This window comes from Ictalurus furcatus, chromosome 18, assembly GCF_023375685.1.
Source record: "Ictalurus furcatus strain D&B chromosome 18, Billie_1.0, whole genome shotgun sequence".
In the NCBI taxonomy this organism is placed as follows: Eukaryota; Metazoa; Chordata; class Actinopteri; order Siluriformes; family Ictaluridae; genus Ictalurus; species Ictalurus furcatus.
The window spans coordinates 20,099,266-20,121,364 of NC_071272.1; the positions used below are offsets into that span (position 1 = coordinate 20,099,266).

At 38.1% G+C, this 22,099-nt stretch overlaps 1 protein-coding gene across 2 annotated transcripts; it reads left to right on the forward strand.

Moving 5' to 3' along the window:
• Positions 1–8,362: 8,362 nt before the first annotated feature.
• amacr (alpha-methylacyl-CoA racemase) lies at positions 8,363–19,209 on the forward strand. Of its 2 annotated transcripts, XM_053649072.1 has the most exons (6): positions 8,363–8,423; positions 9,547–9,841; positions 10,587–10,730; positions 11,423–11,583; positions 15,944–16,130; positions 18,747–19,209. In XM_053649072.1, exons 2-6 carry the CDS (start codon positions 9,595–9,597, stop codon positions 19,154–19,156), a joined length of 1,149 nt encoding a protein of 382 aa, XP_053505047.1. In that variant the 5' UTR covers positions 8,363–8,423; positions 9,547–9,594; the 3' UTR covers positions 19,157–19,209. The 2 variants fall into 2 exon arrangements, with proteins under 2 accessions (XP_053505047.1, XP_053505048.1); XM_053649073.1 differs by lacking the exon at positions 8,363–8,423 and having other exon boundaries at positions 9,434–9,841.
• The last annotated feature ends 2,890 nt before the right edge of the window (positions 19,210–22,099 follow it).

Consider the following 22,099-nt stretch of genomic DNA (forward strand, 5'->3'; position numbering starts at 1 on the left):
GAAATGCAAATTAAGTTCAGCATGCTGCCATGTATATAAATAAATTGGGTGTGTTGTTGATATTATTATTATTATTATTATTAATTTTATTTTGGAATTTTAAAAGAAGAAATAAAATTTGTTTGAAGGACATCTCTTGTATAGTCCTTAAAGACAAATGTCAAAATAGTTGGTGCTTGAAAAGTCCTTGAAAGTCCTGGAATTTTATTATGTAGCATCTGTACGAACCCTGATGTAGGCTTTGTAAGCTCTCTGTGAACCATGGCTTTAACAGTCCGATGAAACCATGAAGATGTGAAGAAAATCCTACAGAAACAGCTGGTCTTTATTTGGGGTTTAATCAGAATAATTTTATTGATGACAGTTGTATGATAATTACTTTTGAGCATGAGATTGAATGTGATTGGTTCATTCTGAACACAGCCACACCCCCTATTATAAAAGAATGTGCACACTTATGCAACTGGGTTATTTTTCCCTAAAATGTTTGGTTTGTTTTTCAATTAATTTTTATACATTGTAATTTCACATTGAGGGTGGAAAAAGTTCTGACGCGATTTAGCTTGGTTTCATTTTGTTTACATCACAACAACCTGCCATTTTAACAGGGGTGTGTAGTCCTTTTATATCCATTATACGTGCACATGCACAGTAAAATCTTCTGCATTCCAGCAGCCTTTTCTGGCTGATTCGATTCAGGTTATAGGAATCACCACGGCAACTGGAAAGTTCGTAGTCGGTTGTGAAGAACACAGCATTCAAGAACACATCTCACTACAGAGAGCTACATAATTCAGTCAGACAGCACAATTAGCTAACGGCACAATTTGCTCCATTATGTGTCTGAATATATTCTGCATGGGTCACAGAAACGTTGAGTCATCACTGGGTTCTGATTTTTTTAATACTGATTTTTAAAAAATGTTTTAATCAATCACGAAAAACCTAAGACAGATAACCAGGCAATGCTTATTTTTGCTATAATATCAAGACACTGCCATACTGTGTCATATTGAATTTTATGTATCTTTACACTACCTGAAGCAGTTTGACAGCTTTTGTGCTCGTAATGTCCTGATGTGGGAATGTGCAGCCGAGCTTGGGTTGAATTTCTGTGCCTCGGGTCATGTGTCTAAGTGAGACAACGCAGTGAGGTGACACGCCCTCCAGTTTACTACTTTGCTTTTTGTCCTGTGTGTCTATAGCACTATTAACCCCGATTGTAGCTGATAAAACACATTGAAGAGCAGTGAGTTTGTGAGCAGCTCTTATTGCTGTGAAGTCTTTGAAGTGAGCCAATTTCTCACACTGGGCATGGCTGTAAATAGCTCCCACTGGCCCGATCCCTCTGTCAGCATGAACTCGGCAAACACAGGAGTGCTTTACTACTGCTGTACCTTTTGTGTGCGCACCCATACAAATGATTCAAACAGGATTAGAGCATGAACATCCACATGAACTTCAGGTGCTGCTGTGTTTAAAAAAACAAACAAAAAAAAACCCAATCCAACAGGAATCACTGTTGATTTCTTGATTCTGATTTGTCAGAAGATATTGATATGTTTTTTATAACAGCAGCCCTGACAGTATGGATATATATAACATTTATGGAAGGAGTCTCCAGTGTCAACAGAGGCAAAACTGTAACTTTCTGATATGGGAAAGTTTATAGGACAGAGGCTTTTATTCTTGGCAGTTTCTTGGTAACATGATAAGTTGTGTGTGGTTTTTTTCCCCCACTTTATTACCTTCAAGAGAGCAAGAAACGAGAAGCTGGTGTGGGAATAACTGTTTATAGATGTCATAAGGTAAGTCATAACAGGAACTAACATGACTTCCGGACATTCCATAACATTAAATTGAACTATAAATGGATAAAAAGTATGGCATCATGTTCTTTAATAAATATATATTTTTTTAATTGTACAGGAAAATAAAAAACTTCAGGGTGGTAAAAGTAAAGCTGCATTCAGCTTACCTCAGATTGTAGGAAGTCGGAGCATGGACTGATGTCATTTTCGACCTTCGTGTATTCACAGTACAAAGCTAGGATGTGTTTGTCGTTTTAACTACTGTATGCTTCATTAGATTTGCATTGAAACTATGAGGTTATTGTAGCTAACAAGTAATGTAAGCGTATAGTCTGCAGTTTAGTATTGTGAAACTTCTATTTTTAAATACATTTTGTGAGATCCAAAGTTGCAGAAGAAATCAGGCAAATACTTTTTCACAGCGGTGTATAATATAAATGTATTGACATTGCAAATGATGTGTGTAGAGCAGGGGTTCTTAAACGTTTTGCAGCCAGCGATCTCTTCCATGGACATATAAATTCAATGGTCCCCCTGAGCACAGGTTTATTTATCACCAGATCTATTAAATGTAAAAAATATTAGGCTCATTATGGTGGTACAGGGGTGCGGTTGATAGAGTTACCACCTCAGAGTTCCAGGGTCCCTGGCTCGATGTGTGGAATTTCTGTGCATGTTCTGCCTATGTTCGTGTGGCTTTCTACATGGTTATCCGGTTTCTTCCTACCGCCCAATAACATGTGGTTAGAGGGCTTTTTTCTGATTAATCCCATTCAATTCAGTTGACCAGTCAAACTGGCTAATAATAATAAGAACTCAATATTAAAAAATAATAACTTGGGCAGTGTTGGGTTGTGATTTACAGATTTAATTGCTGAGTATCATGGGTGGAGAGCAACATGAGGAATCAGGTAAACATTGGGGCACACTGCCCTCTATAGGCAAAATTGATTCAGTGTTTATGGCTGCTCTAAATTGCTGTGGGTAACGAGGAATACGTTTAGATTGGTTTATTTGACAGTACAAAACAATATTTCCTCTCAGCTTCTTTGTCAAGGATAACACAATAAATTAACTGCCTTATTCCCATTGTGGTCCTTGATATATAATGGCAAAAGAGCACATGCAGTGACATTTTCAACACACTATTTACACCAATAATCCACAACATAATAACCGTTCTCATATGAAGTAAATTGCATTAATTATCTCATAACAACAACATGTCAAGGTCTGGGATATATTAGACGATAAGCAAGCAATCAGTTCTTGTGCTCAACGTGTTGGATGCAGGAGAAAAGGGCAAGCATGAACACCTCAGAAACTTACTGACAAGGGTCGAATTGTAATGGCCAGACCACTGGGTCAGAGCGTCTCCGAAATGGCAACGCTTATGGGGTGCTCCCAGTCAGCAGTGTGAGTACCCACTGATGGTGGTCCATGCAGGGACAAACCGCAAACTGGCGACAGGTTGTTGGGCGCCAAGGCTCATCGATGTACAAGGGTGGTGAGCACTGTCCAGTCTGGTCTGAACCAACAGAAGGACTACTGTGGCACAATTTCACCCTGCTGCATATGGGTAGCTGCAGACCAGCCAGAGTGCCCATGGTAACCCTTGTCCACTATCAAAAGCACCTACAATGGGCAGGCGAGAATCAGAGCTGGGCTTTGGAGTAATAGGAGAAGGTTGCCTGGTCCGATGAGTGGCACCATGATGTGGGAAGAAGACAAGCCAGTGGAGGGAGTGTGATGCTCTGGGCAATATTCTGCTGGGAAACACTGGGTCAGAATACTCATGTGGACATCAAGTTTGCCACCAACCTAAACGTCATTGTGGACCTTCATGGCAATGGTATTCCCCAATGGTAGTGGCTTCTTTCAGCATGATAATGCTCCCTGCCCCACTGCACATATTGTTCGGGAATGGTTTTTTGAACATGATGAAGTGTTGAAGTGTTGCCCTGGCCTCCAAATTCCCCAGATCTCCATCTGATCAAGCAGACAAAAAGTCAGAACAATGGTGGCCCACCTCACAACTTATGGGACTTAAAGGATATGTTGCTATATCGTCTTGGTGCCAGATACCACAGGGCACCTTGTCTTGCAGAGTCCATGCCTCAGCTGGTCTGAGCTGTTTTGGTGGCACATGAAGGACCAACAGCAAATTGGGCAGCTGGTCAAAATGTTTTGGCTCATCAGTGCTCAATAGCAAAGTTAGCACATGCAACATTAAAACTCTGCAGCTTCAAAAATACCATTTCAAACACACAATATTAAAAGCGTTACTTCAGAATATGGTCACATTTTCATAAAAGTCACTATCACACAGATTGTTTTATTCTTACATATTCTAGAGCTCTGTATAAATCCAAAAGGATAAAGGTCCTTTTTTTGTCTAAGAACATGCAGATTAGCGTCTTTAATAAAAGTCGAATAGCACATGTTCGAGAGCGTGAAATTCTTCTGGCACTCATTCTACTTGCTTTACTGCAGCTTTTTATCCAACGTGATGAAATATGAGCTTCGTTTAAACTTCACATGTTGCACCGTGTTGCATTTGGTCTGTTTTTCATCTTTATTTGATTTTTGACTAAGAGTTCTATTTTACACCATCATTCCGAGCCACATCCATTTGCTTATCAGCAGTCTAATGAGCCAGGCACGTGGTTTTGATGTCAGTCAGCCGTCCACTACCGCTTGTAACCTTCATTCATTTGTACTCACAGTAAATAGGTACTATCACATCATCAGTCAGCATAAGCACAGTTATTATGCAAATCAGAATAATAACTAGTGTGGTGTGTGTATATTGGTTTCTGTTGTGATTTTGCTCCACATGTTGTTCCCAAGAGCCTTATTTCAGGTTAAAATTTAGGTCTGCTGTCATTCCAACCAAATTCCAAGTATGGAGTTCATTAGTTACTGCACAAAAACTGACCATAATGATAATCCTGCTTATTTAGCATAGTTTATGACCCGTAATTATATGAAATCACTCATATTTAATACAACCCCAATTCCGAAAAATTGAAAACACATTGTTAACACATTATTTGAAGTTTTAAATGTGAATTTTATTTATTTTTGAAAATATACACTCATTTTTAATCTGATGACTGAAACACAATCCAAAAAAGTTGGGACAGTCGACTGTTTACCACTGTGTAACATCACCTTTTCTTTTAATAACACTTGTCAAGTGTGTGGGCGCTGAGTGAAGACATCAGTTGGTTAAATTTAGCAAGTGGAATTTTCCCCCATTCTTCCATTATGCACTTCTTCAGCTGTGCAACTGTACAGGGCCTTCGTTGCCCTATTTTGCATTTCATAATGCGCCACACGTTCTCACTCAGAGACAGGTCAGGACTGCAGGCGGGCCATGCTAGCACCCGCACTCTCTGCTTACGTAATGCTGCATTGTCTTCTATTAAACTTTGAACATTGCTTGAAAAAGGTGAATGAATAAAAAAAAACTACTGCTGTTTTGTTTTTTTAGGAGCTTACAGTGAAACCTGACTGTTAAACCTTTATGTTTGAGATTACAGAATTTTTTTCTCTCCTATTAAACACTATTGTAACTGCACTAACAATAACAATTCCTCCCCGTGACATCAGAGTGAAACCCAACCACTAACTTCTCACGGCAGTAACAAAAACACAGCACCAACCAACAAATTATCACCAGAATCTAAGACTAAACACGTCATAATCATTTCAATAAAAAACATACAGTATATGGTGTGTTCCAGGTTGGAAGTTTCATTTAAGCTAATGTATGGAAAACACCCATGAAAAAAATTCCCCACCGGAGGATGAAAAACATCATCGCATGACAAAGAGTTTTAAAAAATGATAAATATTCTAATGTATGTATCAGTTACTGTACTATAGGAACCTGCTCTGTTCCTGCCCAGGTTTTCAAGCATCTCAGCCCCTGTCACAAATCAGTGTGTGTTTGTGTGTGTGCGTGTGTGTAGGTTCAGACCCGAAGATCAAACATGGAACATAATCTTAGCTTAACAGTGCTTAGCAGCTGAGTGTAACACGTGTAGTACATCGTGCAACCTCTCTGGCCTTGATGTCGAGCCTTCATGGTGCCACACGCTTTTCAACCAAGCTTAAACATATTTCAGGGAATTTCATATTAATGCCTGGAAGCGGGTTTGTGCACGTCATAGCTGGAGCTGTGATAGCTTTAGAGTTGCTGTGTTAGTTTTAACGGCTAAGGTTCAATGATCCGGATTGGGAAGATTGTGCCTGAGAGCCACTTAATCATCAAACTCTGCTATAGGCTTTTCTCTGGAATAAAGCAGCCCATGTATAAATGTGAATAAATCATGAGATGAATGCACCTCAGCAGCCTCAATTCCAAGGACACAGTGACAGGATCACTGATTTGATACATCTTGTCCTTTAACTCAATGAATCTCATTAATTGAATGTTTTACATCATATTATAAATGCATGACATGAGCTGAACTGTCAGTTCGTTATTTTCTACATAAACCTAACCAAAGTAATGTAATAGAATATAAGCAAGGAGCTAAGAGCTAAGCTTGAATGCTCGAACACAGAAAATATCTGTAACTTTAGAGACAATATTCGCCTCAGCACAGCAGGACATGGAGCCCGCAGCCATGTTTAATGAGGCCTGGACACGAGGATGATAATGACCTCAGGGTTATCATTAATGTATCCTCTGTGGTGGAAACGAGATGTTTTGGAACTACTAGTAGCACAGGATTTGTTAACTCCTTTGATAAATATAGGTGTGCAACAATTATTGGCACCCCTATGAATTCATATGAGAAAAATATATTTGAAGTATATTCCCATTGATATTTAATTTTTTTTTAGTACACCTGAGTGACTAGGAACAGGGAGTTGTTCAACTATGACTTCCTGTTTCACAGCGGTATAAATATGAGGTAACACATAGGCCAAATTCCCTTAGTCATTCATAACAATGGTTAAGATGAAGGAATAAAGCTGTGATGTGCGGCAAAAGGTTGTTGAGCTTCACAAAATGGGAAGTGTCTATAAGAATATAGCAGAAACATTGAAAATGCCCATTTCCACCATCAGGGCAATAATTAAGAAGTTCCAGTCAACTGGAAATGTTATGAATCAACCTGGAATTGGATGTGTGTCTATATCGTCTCAACGCACTGTGAAGAGGATGGTTCAAGTGGCCAAAAAATCTCCAAGGATCACAGCTGGAGAATTGCTGAAGTTAGTTGCATCTTGGGGTCAGAAAGTCACCAAAACTACAATCCGAAGTCACCTACATCACCACAAGTTGTTTGGAAGGAAAAAAATGCCTTGATTCCATCCTTCCATCCATCTTCTATACTGCTTTATCCTTTTCAGGGTCAAGGGGAAACCTGGAGCCTATCCCAGGGAGCATCAGGCACAAGGCGGGGTACACCCTGGACAGGGTGCCAATCCATCGCAGGGCACAATCAAATACACATTCACACACTACAGACACTTTGGACATGCCAATCAGCCTACCATGCATGTCTTTGGACTGGGGGAGGAAACCGGAGAACCCAGAGGAAACCCCCGCACCACGGGGAGAGCATGCAAACTCCGCACACACAGGGCCACGGTGGGAATCAAACCCCCAACCCTGGAAGTGTGAGGCAAACGTGCTAACCACTAAGCCAGTGGTTATTAATTTTTAATTAATTTTTAATAAAATTTATTTATTAAAAACTCATACTTTTTATTCTTTTATAGCTACATTTTATGCATATTTGAAACAAGTTAGTTCCTGTTATCATTTACATTACTGCAGCTATCAACGGTCGTTCCCTCAACAGCCTCTTTTTTTCTCTCCTGAAGTTCATAAGACAAAAAAACCAAACCACAACAACAAATGCAGCTTGTAATATTGGACACAGGACCTTCCATACATGTTAAATAAACATTTCCTTACAGAAAATGTCACCATATCAACATTTTTAATCTGTTTATGTGGTGCGTTTGCCGTACAAGTCCCTGTGAATGAGTTGTTTCTATAGAAGCGATAAGGTATTAGAAATAGTGCATTAATATAAACCATTATAAAATCATACAAACCATGCGCTGTCACTGTTTTGTACATGTGCTAAACATTTTCAACTTTACTTTCAACCCCTTGAAAAATGCACCAAAGAAAATTTGTAGCAAAGACAATGCCTGAGATGGGATAACACATTTTTCGAACACTTAAATGCAATTTTATATAAAATATTATGTAAGATAATAATCTCTCCTTTCTCCAGTATGTTGCGATTAAAAAAAAAAAGTTCTATGTTTAATATCTTCTCATCAGATTAATACCGCAGACTTTCTCACATGGTTTTATAACAGAGCTGAACATTCACAATAGCAAAAATATCACTTCATAATGTCACTGTTCTTAATAAAGCGTGTCGATTAAACCGTCGATTATCTGACTTCATGAAAACATCCCAAGAGCCGAAAATATCGAGCGAAAACCCCTTTAATGAAAGTGAGCGAAGACGGTCAACTACAAAACCCAGAATTCGCCGCTCTACGTGACGTCATCTCAGAGCGACAAACAAACTTACCTTTGCCCTACTCCGGAGTCTACTTTTTTGAAAGGTACGTTTAAGGCAAGCGTTTCTTTTCTTTTCCAGGACTTAGTTCATGCATTTTTTAAAAAAAATTAATTGGTCTCTGCAGTGTTTCTGCAGGAGCTGAAAAATGTGTTTTATATGTATATATAAAAATATTAAACACATTTTCATATATAAAACCCATTTTACACTGAGTGACCTGAGTAAATTAGGATAGTTTTAGTGTATTTTATTCCACTTAATGTTTTCTCAGCAGAAGAAAGAGATCACTTATATTAAATGACATTATCTATCTATCTATCTATCTATCTATCTATCTATCTATCTATCTATCTATCTATGTGCAGAAATGTGATGGTTGCATTCATTAATCCTGATTTTGCCCTTTTCCTTTTATTTAATTAATGATAGGAATTTTGATATGGTAATAATGATTAATAAAGACAGCTTGTGCAGCTGTGGTGTGTATTTGAATTGCTAAATGTAAATATTATTATACTGTAGATTAATAGATTAAAACAGATAAATGTGATTAAAGTATACTTTTATTTGGCTTCATATAATTAAATATGCATAAATCTACTAATCTAGTCTATGGATGATGTTAGAATTCAACTGTTTGTTATGCTGTGAAATACTTTTACAGAACAGTTTGCTGGAGCATCAAACATATATTATGGCATTTCTTATTATAAAAATATAAAATTACTTCAACAATGATTAACATATTTGGAAAGTAAATTAAGATGTCGATGATATCATCATGACGCATAAAGTTGCATATATCAAGAAACAACGTTTTAGGGATGTATGACATGTCTTCTTAAACGTTGTGGTGGTTGTGTGTTGCGCAAAAAGATTTTCTCATGAGTTTTAATATTTTTATACTGAATATAATGTAATATGTTTATTACTACAGTGTAAGAGAAGACATGATGAAATGTTATGGATACAATTTATCCCAAAACTGAAAGGAAATGATAAGTGATTGATCAAAATCGTCATTTCTACCCATAATGCCTTGTGTTCATGTTTTTTGGGGGTTTTTTTTGTGAGCTTTCTCGGTGGGTCTTTATCTGTAGGTTTACTTATCAACTGTCCTGACTGTTTTTGTTACACTCTGTAAATGAGTATATTGTTTTTCTCAGTGTGTGTGTCTGTGTGTGTGTGTGTGAGAGAGAGAGAGAGAGAGAGAGATGGCACTAGCTGGGGTGCGTGTGATTGAATTAGCCGGACTTGCCCCGGCACCGTTCTGTGGAATGATCCTGTCTGATTTCGGGGCCCGAGTGATCCGTGTAGATCGGACAAAGGTCACCATGGCGATGGATGCACAAGCAAGAGGCAAACAGTCCGTGGCCTTGAACCTGAAGAGTCCACAGGGCGTGGCCGTGCTGAAAAAACTGTGCCTTCAGTCAGATATAGTTCTTGAACCCTTCCGGAAAGGTCAGTCAAAATAAAATGTATGCAACGTTCCCAGACATTTTCTCACGTGCAATATAAATAAATATGTGGATAATGCACATTGAAATGGAACATCCTGGAAAACCTTCTGTGATTAAATATGAGGTCAGTTAATGTACAACGTGTTGGTTAACTGTCTGTTAAATATTGTTGAAACTTTAGAAAAAAACAGTTACTGCCACAGCACTGTTGAGTTCTGGATTCTGGCCAGAAGGTGTTGATCCATTTTCTATGACAGCAGAGCTCATATTATTGCAGCTGCAAATCACAGCTTTATATTAATGAGCTATTATATTATTTTCTTACAATAGCATGTCTATTCCTATTTGTTTAATTATAAATGTGCTTCAAACTAATTATATAGTCTGATATATGGCTCTTATCTTATAATAATAGTAATAATAAAAAAGACATTCACTGTACCTTGTCATTTGAAATACAATGTGTAGATGAGTAATTTTGTCTAACTATAGGACAATTTTCTAAGCCCTAATAGTTGCCAGAAGTGCGTTGCGATAGAATATTAAAATTAATGAATTGAATAAAACATATATCAGACATGTTAATCATTATTAAGAGTAATAAAAAAAACAACAACAACAACAGAAATAAGTCTTAATTAAGTCAAAGTGTATATTTATTTATTTTGGTACTGGGGTTTTGACTCATAACCTTCTGGTCACTTTCTTACCCTTACTGTCTTTTTTATCTGTGTGCTGTGTTAAAGGGGTGATGGAAAAGTTGGGCTTGGGTCCTGAAGAGCTGCTGAAGGAAAATCCTCGCCTTATTTATGCTCGACTCACAGGATATGGCCAGAGCGGCTCCTACGCCAAATCTGCAGGGCACGATATTAACTACCTGGCCATGTCCGGTACGTACCTCACCTCCACCTGCTGCTTTGCTTTAATCACGGCTTTTATTTTCTCTTTATACAACAGCGCTGTTGAATTCTGGATTCTGATTACTCAGAAGATTTTGATTCATTTTCTCTAACAGCAGATCTGACAGTAGTGCAGCTGCAAATCACAGGTTTATGTTAACCTGCACTTGATTCTGATATGTTATTGTTTCTATAGGAAGTATTGTTAAAGACTACCGGACCTACCAGAACCTTCTGTCATAAGTAGATGATTACCCTTAGAAAAAGTAAGGGATGAGATGGGGCATGCGGTAATAGGAAAATAAACAACACCAGAGCTGTTATTTACTTATAACAGCACATCCCTAAGTGTTGTATTCCTCTTATAGAACATATGACTATTAAAATGTTTAATTTATTAAGAAACGTAGTCATATATTTTATCCTGTTTATAGTTATATTTAATGTTGAGGAATGCTCATGAAATAAGTCAGGTTCTGTTAGCACTTACATTTCCTGTGAATGAACAAACAAACAGATGTTAGCTGTCAGAGCTGCTGTTATAGAGGATTAATCAATGCCTTCTGACCAATCAGATTTTAGAATGCAATTGGTTTATTATACTGGGTGTGTGTGTATCAGTAGCTTTATGTTTGTACTTCATGGTCTTTTTGAATTTCCCCTCTTGTTTCTGTCTGGAATAGGACTGCTGTCTATGTTGGGCCGCAGCTCGGAGAAACCCTATGCCCCGCTGAACCTGGTGGCTGACTTTGCAGGAGGAGGCCTGATGTGTGCTTTAGGGATCGTTCTGGCTTTGCTGGAGAGGAACAAGTCAGGCCAGGGCCAAATCATAGATGCCAGCATGGTGCGTCCTCTGACCCACACTGACACTTTTGCACCAGTCACCATTCAATCAGAGCAACAAATAAGCAAAAGATAGCTGTGAGAGTGAGAGAGAGAGAGAGAGAGACAGATGCCTGATTCTGTACTTGAACAACCACTTATTTGTCACGGTTAAAATCACTGTGATCTGTATTGCGCTGCTGCCACATGATTGGTTGACTGGATAATTGCATGAAATGGCAGGTGCACAGATGGCTGTATAAGTGTGATAGTGGCTGGTGTGTTTGTGTTTTAGTGCGTCTAATATGTATATACGCACACCATCCACTTTTATTAATGGACAACTTTTCAACTACAGATATATAATCAGCCAATCATGTAGCAGAAGCGCAGTGCAAAAAAATCATGTAGATACAGCTTCAGTCAATAAGAGCTTCAGAGGCTGTTGTGTGTGAAATTCCTAGGAGATCAGCAGTTTCTGAAATACTCAAACTAGCCCTTCTGGCACCAACATCCATTCCAAGTCACAGAGACCACACTTTTTTTTTCATTCTGATGTTTGATGTGAACATCAGCTGAAGCTCTTGACCTGTATCTGCATGATTTTATGCATTGTGCTGCTGCTACATGATTGGCTGATTAGATGACTGCATGAATGTGCAGGTGTTCCTACTAAAGTGGATGGTGAGTGTACCATGTTATCAGCCATAACATTAAAACCACTGACAGGTGAAGTGAATAGCATTGATAATGTCGTTACATTGGTACATGTCAAGGCGTGGGATATATTAAGCGGCAAGTTGATGTGTTGGAAGCAGGAAAAATGGGCAAGCATAAGAGACAAGGGCCAGAGTGTGATGGCTAGACGACTGGGTCAGAGCAGCTCCAAAACGGCAGGTCTTTTGGGGTGTTCTCGGTATGCAACGGTTAGTACCTACCAAAAGTGGTTTTCTGTATCATTCATATCTAGCTCTGACAGTAGTGCAGCTGCATATCACAGGTTTTATATGTTGCTATTCTAAAACTGTACATTATTATTGCTATAGTAACAGCTCGTTCACAGGTACTTGTATGGTGGACATGCCACATAATCTAATCCTAATAATAAACCTGTTGAAAGTTATCAGGAAAGTGAGTGATAACGGGTACAGTTTCACAGACTTTCCACAACATTAAATGTAACTATAAATGGATAAAAAGCACGATCAATCCTTCTTTATTTAATTCATAACTAGAACTCCAAGCCAGTGCCACCGATAGGAACTCCTCCACCGCCAACAAGTCTAGTGCTTCTTGTTACTAATTTGTATGCTTCAAATACCCTTGAAATATTCTTCAAACAGGAAGGAAGGTATTGAAGAAAAACTATTTCAGACCTTTATATTATATACTATATTTGACCTTAACCCTGTTTGGATCAGTTCTAAAATCGAATCAGTTCACCTGCTGGATACAGTCTTAGTTTCATATAAATCCTACACACATTTATCTCCTCTTTTTTTGAGATACGTGATTCAATGAGAATCTCACACGGACAACCCGAAAAACAATCTAAAATGTTTCCGGTGTAAGAGAAGCACAATACACAACATGCTGTTATGGGAAAATAATCACCAATAAGGAATAATTTAGCATTTATTTTATCAAATCAATCAAAAAAGGTTTACCGCTCATAATTACACACATTCACAATTTAACCGGAAGAGGAAGAAAACCTAGAGCGAAAAATAAATAATCAATAAAAAGTGAAAGTTTTTGAACTTTAAAACTTCTGTAATGGAAAATTTAAGTGACAAAAAAGTTTATATTAGAAATGGCAAATCCTGCATGAATATGGTTTTAAATATCCATGGGGTTAAAAGTCTGAAAGAAAGGCCGCAGTGTGTGGCTTTAATGTTGGAGCAGTTAGGGGATGGAGAGAGAAACTGATTTTGCACTGGAAATTGAAGCATAAAATATTCATGCCTGCTGACAAATGAGTTTTTAATCCCTTCTGCTTCTGAACACACACACACACACACACATACATACACTCGTGTCACACAGCTGCCTTTCTTTCTGCCTTTCCATGTTTACTGTGGTTTACACTATAGCATATTAATATTTGTTGTTAGAAGTCTCCTTGTGACAGTAAAGTGATTTCAAACATCAGACAATGGCATCTGGGTCAGTCCATCTGAAGTGGTCAAGTAATTGTAAAGTTGGTTGCTTGACCATTTTAAATTTTTCTATTTTTTCTTCTTCTTCTTCTTTTTTTTAATTGATTACCTCTATGTATTGGCATTTAATGGTCATGCAGCTCGGCAGCACATAGACTAGCCATTGCCCAGACACACAATAACTCTTTTTCCTTTCAAAGGATGACTTATTAAATTAGCTAGTCTTCTGATACGTCATTTAATATGAAATGGCTGAGTTTCCCAAAATGTTCATTAAATTTGATGTGTGTATTTGAAATAAATAAGTGATGTAAACTTGACAGTGCAATTCATATCTAAAGTCGCAGCCATAATAATAACCATTCAAAACACCAATAGTAGAGTTCTGGCACTGGTGACTCTTTCCATAAGTGTTAAACGTTCCCTTACAGAAAAATGAAAAATGATTTTCTTTGTTCAACAACGACACACTTTTTAAAATCCATTGATCAGTAAGCCTAGATTGTGTGGAGCGTTTGCCAATCTGTGAATCGAAACGATAATGTAATAGAATGAGCTCATTAATATAAACCTGTGATTTGCAGATGATCTATTGCCAGAGCTGCTGTTCTAGAAAATGGATCAACACCAATCAGAATCCAGAATTCAACAGCACTGCGGTATAACTGACAAAAAAAAAATCCATCATTTAATAGTTATTTCTGGTATATTTATGCTGACGTTGATGGTTTGCTTGTGTCAACTTGTGTTCCATAATGTCAGTGAAAGGAACCTCGATGGAAAACGTTACAGTACGTTATTTAAATAAGAAACCGTTGGTACAAATTAAAACCTTGCATGAAGGTGCATTAAAATGTGCCCGTCAAGTAAAACATCAGCATTATGCATGTGATGTGTGTACACGTGCTATAATGTTTTGCTACAGCCTGCGCTTCAGCGAGTGAGGATGTCTCGTTAAATTTGTCCTCGCTTCCTTTCCTCACATCTTCAGAGGAAGGAGGAGGAAACCAGAAACGAGGAAAGGACACAAGGAGATGCCATTAAAAAGATGAGAGAGAAGCCTTCCTTTCCGGCTTAAGGTGACGAGGGACGTCGCTGACTTTTAACTTTAGCCAGTTGTTGAGTACGAACATCTTAGGGGACTTGTACTCGTTCGTCACGGTTGTATTATCGCACATAAAGACCACGTAAATACCAAATCTGTTACCATCTTCCATGTTCAACGTCTGTGATTAGACCTGCATTATAAGTGAGTTCTGATTAAGCAGTTTGTTTGCTTTTCTCCTCAATGCAGGGACATGTCTCTTGGAATTCTTGTCCATACTGTAAATTATACACACAGATACAGAAACAGTAACATGAAAAACACTGAACCTCATTGCAGGTATAACTTCAAAACTAGGCGAACATTCACGCTTTTCAATGTTACATATATGTTTTGTATTGGATACATGTAGATGAACACGGTTCTCCACTGACCACATCTGAACAATGTATGTAGCTACGCAGTGTGTATGAAGCATAATTACGTAATTACACACAGTGAAAAGCAGTAATGATATCTGTCATATAATTCCCTTAGCAGCTTCCCTGCACCTGTGAGATTAAACACCGGTTTGGCAGTGGCTAACACATGTATCCTCATCATTGTTATCCAAGTTAAAGCAGTCTGACAGCCAAATCACACTGTGTCTGATTAAGATTTGATTATGTTTGTCCGCTCAGATTAGTGTGGAAATTTTCATCGAAGTGTCTCTGTGCCGTTTAAGATGAGTCCCAGCTTCATTCTGTCTGCTTTTTGGAGAAAAGTTGTATTCAATGTTGCAGCCATTTTTATTTACAATGTAAAATTCACTTACCGGGGGATTCGTTCTTTATAGACGAGCTTGATTACACTAGCTGGATTGGATTATCTGAGAAAATCTGAGATAAGTGATCTATTCTGAGAGATATTCTAAAGGAAATAATCTGAGAGATTCGAGGAAATATCGGATAGTGAAAATTTACACAGTTTTCACACCATGTTGTAGGTTTCTCCAAGCGCAAAAATGAAGTCATATATTTTAACCACTGAATTAATGAAGGTGGTGTTAGACCATAATTTGAAGAAATGATCCATTAAAATAGTGCATTCAATTACGGTAATGCATAGTCACAACTTCAAGAAAACTCTTTGTGTCTTTCTTTGTATTTATTTATTCCTGTATATGCAACTGTGTGCAGGTGGAGGGAGCAGCGTATGTGGGTTCCTTCATGTGGAAGTCTCGCAGTCTTGGTCTGTGGAACCGGCCTCGTGGGGAGAACATGCTGGACAGTGGTGCTCCGTTCTACGACACGTATCAGACCTCTGATGGGAAGCACATGGCTGTAGGGGCCATCGAACCTCAGTTCTATGATCACCTGATCAAAGGTATGTACAGTACAGTACAGTACTCTTTTTCCCCTTCTGGACATTTTACTGGAAAAATGAACTGCAGCAATGAGAAAGCAAGGCTGTTTATACATGCAATTTTTGATAGTATGTACTATAAAGCAACCTTTGTTCGCCTGCTCCTGCAAGGCCACACACGATTAAGAAGAAATGGAGTGGTTTTTAATGTACTATTACACAAGAACACATTCATGTGATGAAAAGACTGTCGAAGCAATTCACTGCATTAAGCATCTATACAAAATCCGTTATGCTAATTTCAGACCTGCGTGTTTATTGAAATGACATGGTGTAATTGCCAAAGGCATTTTCTGTTGACTTCCAACCTGAGGAGCAGAAAGAAAAAAGAAAAAGGTCAACGTGAATGGAGAGCGTTTATAAACGGATCGTCAACAAAAACCCAATAATATGAGTATGATGTCTAGCACATAAAATGCAAATCAACCAACCAATGTTCACACTGATTAGTGCATTATTTAATTTGTGTTTAATTCTTCTTAAAAAGAATGAATGCACTGGTGAGCTCTGGAACATCAAAAGCCCCAGAAGACTCTGAGAAACAACTATGGTGGATGACAGAAGAATTCTTGCCCTGGTAAAGAAAAGCCCCTTCACAACAATTGGCCAGATCAAGAAGATCTGTGTCAGTCAACAATCAAGAGAAAACTTCACCATAGTAAATACAGAGGGTTTAGCACAAGATGTGAATCATTCATAAGCCTCAAAAACAAGAAGACCTAATTAAAGTTTGTAAAAAAAAAACAACTGAAATAATCCATAAAGTTCTAAAAAAACATTCTGGACATGGACAGACAAAAATCAACTCGTCCCAGAATGATGAGAAGAGAAGAGTTCGCAGAAGGGAAGGAACTGATCATGAGCCGAAGCATACCACTTCATCTAATGGAAATCCATCCATCCATCCATCCATCCATCCATCTTCTCTACCGCTTAATCCTTTTCAGGGTCACGGGGAAACCTGGAGCCTATCCCAGAGAGCATCGGGCACAAGGCGGGGTACACCCTGGACAGGGTGCCAATCTAATGGAAATCATTCCCTTGTATTTATTGATGATGTGACTGCTGATAAAGGCATCAGGATGAATTCTGAAGTGTATAGGGATATAATATCTGCTCGGATTAAGACAAATGCATCAAAACTGATTGGGCGGCGGTCCATCACAGTCCAGATGGACTATAATGTGAAGCATAGTTTGAATAGTTTTTTTTTTTTAAGGCAAATTAGTGAGATGTTCTGCAGTGGCCAAGTCAATCACATGACCTGAAGCCAATTAAGCATGCATTTCACTTGCTGAAGGCAAAACTGAAGGGAAAATGCCACAGGAGCAAGCAGGAACTGAAGACAGCTGTAGTACAGGCCTGGCAGAGCATCACCAGGGAACAAAACCAGCATCTGCTGATGTCTATGGATTTCAAACAGACACTCGGTGACTGCAAAGGATAATTTGTATAATTAGTTTTGGTCCCTTAAAAATCGAGAGGATCACATATAAATGAATTCTTCCAATGTTCACCGGATTTGGATGTAAATACCTTCAAATTAAAACTGAAAGTCTGAGGTCATTTTTATTATTTAATTCCAACTCCAGCACACTGTGGAGGACAGAGTAAATAACAAGAGAGGTGCCTACAAACATGCCCACAAGAGAGATACTACAAGTGACACGAGTGACAAGGGCATTCTAGTGTGCGTGAAGGGTGATACCGTTTTTGTGTTTAAAAAAAAACAAAAAACTTGCAATGAGTTTGACTGCAAGGTTCCCAAGTGCCAGGTCACTCCGTGTTTTCTGTCTACATTTGCAAAGAAACAAGTTGCTTTTGGATAAAGTGGATAACATGCAGGATGTTTATCAGTATGCTAATGCAGACTTCCATGCTTTCAGCCCCAAAAGCAGAACTCAAATGAATGCCAAATCTTCGAACAGAACCCAATTTCCTTTTAACTTCCATAAAATTGTTCTCCGTAATTGAAAAAGAGCAGTGAAAAAAAGTGAAATGTGCACAATTTCCTCATTCTCCTAAAGGCAGCCAGTCTGAAGTTCACTTTCTTTAATGTTGCGCTGGAGCTATAAATTTAATGCAGCTAACAAATAAAGTGAAGCTAATAGCTTCCAGTTTTACAGCGCGTTTTTTTTTTTTTCCCTCTCACTCGGGTTTGTGGGGTTGTTCAGTGCCTCAAACAGTCTTGTTAATGTGACTGTGCCTGACTCTGACTCTGTACGACTCACTGTTATCTATAAACATGGACAAAAGGACAGTCACAGAGCGGAAAACAGTCTGCGCTCCATCACTTTCTTCCTCAGCACAGAGTTTGGTGTCACTCCACACCAAATTTAGACTCAGGTAAGGGGTGTGGCCTAAAGGCAGGAGCCAGGCTGACTCACTTACTCACAATTATTTAAGCTGATTGTTATTAATCATTTAATTTTTTTACATTTATTTTCTTTTCTTTTCTCCTTATTTTATTTTATTTTATTTATCCTTATCTTGGTTTCTTTTTATATCATTAAAATACTACATTATATAGTTTTATTTTAAAAATTTTATTCATATTGTCGACTGTTCTTGACCCAGGCCTTGGATTGGATGCTGCCTCCCTCCCGGCGCAGATGAGCATCTCTGATTGGACGGAGCTTAGGCGGACATTCACCCAGGTGTTCGCACAGAAGACGCAGGCAGAATGGAGCAGGATCTTTGATGGAACAGATGCCTGCGTGACCCCAGTTCTACCTCTGGATGAAGCCGGGTCACATCCCCACAATCGAGAGAGGGGCTCGTTTCTGAAGGACGCTCAGGGCGAGGTCAGTCCTCGTCCGGCACCCGTCCTGTCTCGCACTCCGGCTCGGCCGTGTCTCTCTCGTGACCCTGTTGTGGGTGAACACACTCGATCTGTGCTGGGGGAGTACGGCTTTGATCCAGATCATATCGAGCAGCTGCTGTCAGCTGGTGTGGTGGAGTGCAATGAAGCCAAAGCACGTCTGTAAGATGATGATGCAGCAGCATCAGTGGTGAATCACTCATTACACACACACAAAAAGAAAAACCTGCCACCTCATATACGCGATGCCTTCAGCAAAGAACTGATGTGTGAAGAGCGATTAAGCTCAAAATAACTATCTGTTGATGCGCAGGCTTTTATCTGAGTGTGCAGAGAGCTGATTTTTTTTTCAGTGGTGAAATGCTCCATCGTTTAAATACACAGCTCTTTACTGAGATTATCCTCTATCACAGAGCTGAATTAAGACACTTGCCTGAAATCTGAAGTGTCTGTAATCATCATGATTAAGCCTTCAGTTTACAGCGGAGAAATTTGCCCCAAGATATTTAATAATACCATGGTGCTTGCGAGTTTAGATAGAATTTTCTATATTTCTGCATAAATATGACCTAAAACGTCATCAGATTTCCACACAAGTCTTAAAAATAGATTAAGAGAACACAATTAAACAAATGAGACAAAAATATTATAGACAAATATTATACTAACTAATCCTGATGATGTTTTAGGTCATATTTATGCAGATATATAGAAAGTTTTAAAGGGTTCACAAACTTTCAAGCACCCCTGTAACTGTCTCCATCCACAGGAAAGGTTAAATATCGCTCTTAACATTTTTAATCAAACAAGTGCAATGCCTTCCTGAATTAATGGCACCCTTAATAAAAAATGATGTTCAATTGTTCTGGTATTTCATATTATTTGTAAAGATCAGCAACCATCTGTCTTTTTGTTTTGTCTTTTTTTAGGGATGTATCAATACCTTTTTTTCCCCAGACACAGTACGAGTTTGAGTACCAAAAAAAAAAAAAAATCATAATTTACTCCTCGAGTATGCCAATACTGATGTGGCGAAACCCAAAAAATCCAGGGGTTACGCTGTGGTGTTAAAATTATTTACAAAAAGTAGTTCTTATTCGCTAGTAGCTGCCACTTTAAGAAGTTGCATTGAGTGACATCACTCTTTAAACCTTTCTGCATGATGTGTAGCAATGTAGCAGGGTAATTCAATAAGAGTTGACCTTCTCTGAAGCAGATGCCACACTGTGCCTTTTCCCTCTGCCAGTTGTTCACTGACCTTTGACACATTTGACTTGGATACACACATCTGACTCATCTGATCCTGCTTGGATCGGTTCTAAAATCTAATCAGTCCATTTATTAGTTATGATGATAGTTCCATATAAATCCTACAAACATTAAGCCACTCATTTTTGAAATTTCACACTGTACTGACAGATGAGTGCAGGGACAGACAGATGTATGGAGGGATACACAGAAAGACTAATGGGAAAAAATGTAAATAGCCAGAAAATGGGCCTTGAGTTCCTGACCATGAAGTAACATCTCTGTATGATGAACATGAAGCTCAAGCTATTGAAGAAAAACTATTTCAGACATTTGACTTTGCTGTGACCTTGACCTTGTTGGGATCAATTCCAAAATCATTAGTTACAATGATAATTCCATATAAATCATACCTCCATTCAACCCCTCATTAGTGAGATATCACATTGTCGCTATATTCTTCCATATTCCCGTCTCTATATTCTTCCATATTCCCTCTTTATATTCTTCCATATTCCCGTCTCTATATTCTTCCATATTCCCGTCTCTATATTCTTCCATATTCCCTCTTTATATTGTTCCATATTCCCGTCTCTATATTCTTCCATATTCCCTCTTTATATTGTTCCATATTCCCGTCTCTATATTCTTCCATATTCCCCTCTCTATATTCTTCTATATTCCCATCTCTATATTCTTCCATATTCCCGTCTCTATATTCTTCCATATTCCCTCTTTATATTGTTCCATATTCCCGTCTCTATATTCTTCCATATTCCCCTCTCTATATTCTTCTATATTCCCATCTCTATATTCTTCCATATTCCCGTCTCTATATTCTTCCATATTCCCGTCTCTATATTCTTCCATATTCCCGTCTCTATATTCTTCCATATTCCCTTCTTTATATTCTTCCATATTCCCCTCTCTATGTTCTTCTATATTCCCGTCTCTATATTCGTCCATATTCCCCTCTCTATATTTTTCTGTATTCTCTTCATTGATTCACAAAATTCAATATCTGTAAGGTGCAAAGTTATTGGTCGCTAATTTTCTGTTTTAGGAAATGAGAAACGTTTTAGTGCTTGAGATGGAAATAATGATTGTGACTGAGCCACTATTTACATAGCTTTTTTCCATCTAATATTGAATTAGCAGTACTTGTTAACTAGATTAGTCATAAAACATGCATTTATTTATAATTTCTGATAATTGAGTGATAATATGTCCTCATAATAAATAAAAAAATTGACCAACTGACCAAAACATTTAGACATTTTGTACTATGTTCTAAATTTAGATTTTGCCATGCTTTACTATTTTGTATTTTATTCAGTTTTGGGGTGTGAGGCTTTTTTTTCCTCCAAGGCATGACCACAATGTGCTTGTTAAGACTTATACACTGATGACACACATTTTACTTATTAATTCACCAGACGTAGTAGCATAGCTATGCAATATTGAAGTGGAAAAACTTTTCCACACAATTCCACATAAATGCTAAATTAACTCTATTAAGTTTATAGAAAAAGATGGAGGTTACATTTCGAGCCAGTGATTTCTTAATGTATGACCTATGACCTATGTAATGAATACATAGTGTAAGGAATACGTTTAAGGATTATAGCAGTTTGGGTCTTTCATTTATAGTAAGATTTTGAGTGACGGGGTGGTGTGATAAAGCAGAGTTAATGTTATTATCCGAATGTCAATTATTTTCCTATAAAAGACACATCAAACACATCAGTTTGCCAAATTCTTTTGCCAAATAGTTCCTGCTATCACAAAAAATTATAGAGGCTATAAACAGTCGTTCCTTCACCAGATTCTCTTTTTAATCTCTTGAATTAGACAAAAATTT